At 45.3% G+C, this 2,861-nt stretch overlaps 1 protein-coding gene across 1 annotated transcript in view; it reads right to left on the bottom strand.

The window, feature by feature from the left end:
* armc9 (armadillo repeat containing 9) overlaps window positions 1-2,861 on the bottom strand; it is a 61,612-nt gene that overhangs the window by 12,013 nt on the left and 46,738 nt on the right. The window contains exon 24 of the mRNA XM_016544070.1: window positions 1,021-1,199. Coding sequence (XP_016399556.1) covers window positions 1,021-1,199 — 179 coding nt within the window. The remainder of the gene's footprint in view (window positions 1-1,020; window positions 1,200-2,861) is intronic.

Here is a 2,861-nt window from a genome sequence, read left to right as displayed (position 1 = left end):
GTCTATGGTGCCATTGTGTCGCCTGCCAATGACGTCATACACCATCGATTTCCGGTTTTGTTTTGTAGAAAACATGGAAACACCAAAGACGCTTTAATATGTTGTGCGTTTTATTAGACAGGTGACGACCGCATTATACAGAGTGTATTTAACAGAACTTTCAAACGTATCTAGTATGATAAAACATCGCTGCTTTACCCCACATACACACGACCGGAAGGAGCGGAAGCGCTAAAGTGTAGCATAATAAAAGCTCCGCTGCTTTCGAGCCGTGTGTCACTTTCATCTCTCATTAGCAATTGCTTCAGCGGCCTCGTTTCGCTTCGACGACTTTCCGCCTCACTCTGCTTCATACTACGATGTTAATAAATCTTTAATACATTAGCTCATCCATGAACATGATTTCTGCCCGAGTCCCGTCAGATTGCTTTGGCTGTGGGAATGAAGACGACAACTCCCATGATTCCACACTCAGTCACAACGTCATCAAACTACGCCTTTGTTTCTTTGTTGGTTTTGAATACGTGCCCTCTAACGGTGAAAACTTACATATTGTACCTTTAACTAATGCAATTTTATTTATTTATTTATTTATTATTTTTTGCTTATTAGCTCTATTTAGCTTTTTGGGTGTCAGAAACACATTTTATAAATTACTACAAATACTAAAAGAATCATTAATGCACCTGTTAAGGACTTGCAAAATAATCTGAACCGGAACAGTTAATGACAGTCTTTAACCGTAGTAAAATCACTGTAAGGAAAGGCCTGCCATGGTGAATAAGAGCCCACAATTATGACACACAACATATGGTACACATGGGAATAAAAGTATATAATAAAGGCGTAAGTACTTAAACTGCACACATACAAAATGTCAATCAAGCATCAGATTTCAATTTCGCAAGGTTAGTCTTCAAACATGGGTGGGATTGGTGTGTGATCCCATAGATAAGATAAATACATACAAGATTTGTTGAGAGTGTCAGTTTTGATGGATAAGTCGAGTGAAATACTCACTCTGACTGGGCCGCCCGCCGGAGCCCCCTGACGAACCGGGTCTGCTGCAGCTCTGCTGGGGTTCACTGTTGGAGAACTGGGGGGCCAGTGGTAGCAGACGAGACCCACCAGCACTGCCTGCGTCACTGTCAGGGGTGTGAGGAATCTTAGGCCGGCTTGCAAAGCCCACGTTCTGGCCACTAGAAAGGAGAGAACAAAAGAGATGGTACTAACTTTACATTTAAAATGTGCCTTCGTCCAATGCTTAAGAGTCACTAGCAGACTCATCTGAACCCATTTGCATTTGCTTCTCAATCAAATATATCTAGTTGAAGGATTTTTATACATTTTACTGTAACAAAACAACACTTATTATAAAGAATAGGGTTTTTAAGGCTCTTTTCTTTTGTACAGAAAGTTTAGCTAAAAATACAGAAATAGTATTTTAGCTTAGCATAAAGCTAAACGATAACTTGACAACTTACACAAGTTAAACTATTTCGGCTACTCCACCAAGACTTATTTTACTGATCGTGTGTGGAAATGTTTTCAAAGAATGAGACGGGAAACATATTATTTGTAACTTTCTATACGATTCAAACAGTTAAAGTATTTCTCATTCCAAACAGTTTTTTGTTAAACTCAAATTATACTTAAGTTTTGGTGTGAAACGCTCAGCATCCTCGTCTAAAAGCTGTGTTATTTTTTCTTCAGTTACCACTGCACCGCTTAAAAAAAAAAAAAATTATAATATTCGCTACATCAATGTTGAAAGCAGTTGTGCTACTTAATATAATTGTGGGAACTGTGATACATTTTTCTTTTCAGGATTCTTTGATAAATAGAAAGTTTAAAAGAACGTCTCGGTTACGTATGTAACCCTCGTTCCCTGAAGGAGGGAACTGAGACATTACGTCGTGACCGACGAATTAGGATCTCGCTTCGAGAGACCAATCTACTTAGAGTGTAACTAAACGAACATGCAATTATTGCATCCAGCTGCCGCTGATCACAGCGTGAGCATAAAAAGGCAGCCGGTGCAATGCATACCAGGTTTTCGCTGAGGAGCCAAGCCGGTGACCCGGCCGCCTAGCGGTGGTACAGCAGCCGTGGCGACGGGACGTGACATACGTAACCGAGACGTTCCTTTTCAGTCGGTCACTACGAGTCACGTCGTGACCGACAAATTGGGATTCCCTACCAAAGCGCCATGGATGCTGCCCCTTCCAGTGCCCTGTGCGAGCCACCTGCGCCCCTTTTTGGAGTAGGCTGGGGCTCGCAACAAGAAGACCATTCACCGTTCTTTACACATATGGGATCCACTTAGGCCTCTACATATGGAATCCAGCCCTCTACCGGTTCTCACGGATTCATAGAGTGAGGGCTTGGCGCCGGACGTTCCGCCACGTCTTGCTGCCGCGGGGACGGAGGAGCTCGACAGGGTCTACAGTACGGACACTCTGCAGCAGTTTTAGCAAGCCGACAGCGGAACCACCGCCGTACCCGCAGTGGGGCAGCGAGGTGGAACGCAGTGACCCAACTCGGGCGGCTTGTGAGCGGACCGGAGAGGGGTCAGAGTGTGCGGTGCAACGCTTTCCTGGTTCTACAAGTTGGCAGAGGGTGCGTGAGTAGGGCCTTTGTTGACGCTCTCGAACCGCCCGCTGCTGCCGGCTGGCGAAGGAGGACGATGAGCGAGGTCCGGTGTTGGGCCATCCGCAACTCTCCGTGCCCTCCTGGGACCCAGAGATAGAGAAAACTGCTCTCTCGTAGAGATTTTCTAGATTCTCCACCCGGCCCTCCTCTGGGGGAGGGAGAGGTGCCTTCACCATCCCCCAAAGAGCAGCTTCCTCCCTCTCTGGGTC

This window comes from Sinocyclocheilus rhinocerous, unplaced genomic scaffold (genome assembly GCF_001515625.1).
Source record: "Sinocyclocheilus rhinocerous isolate Xijiao unplaced genomic scaffold, SAMN03320098_v1.1 scaffold579, whole genome shotgun sequence".
NCBI lineage: Eukaryota > Metazoa > Chordata > Actinopteri > Cypriniformes > Cyprinidae > Sinocyclocheilus > Sinocyclocheilus rhinocerous.
Note: the sequence above shows the minus strand (reverse complement) of the source record. Positions and strands in the feature narration are given on the sequence as shown.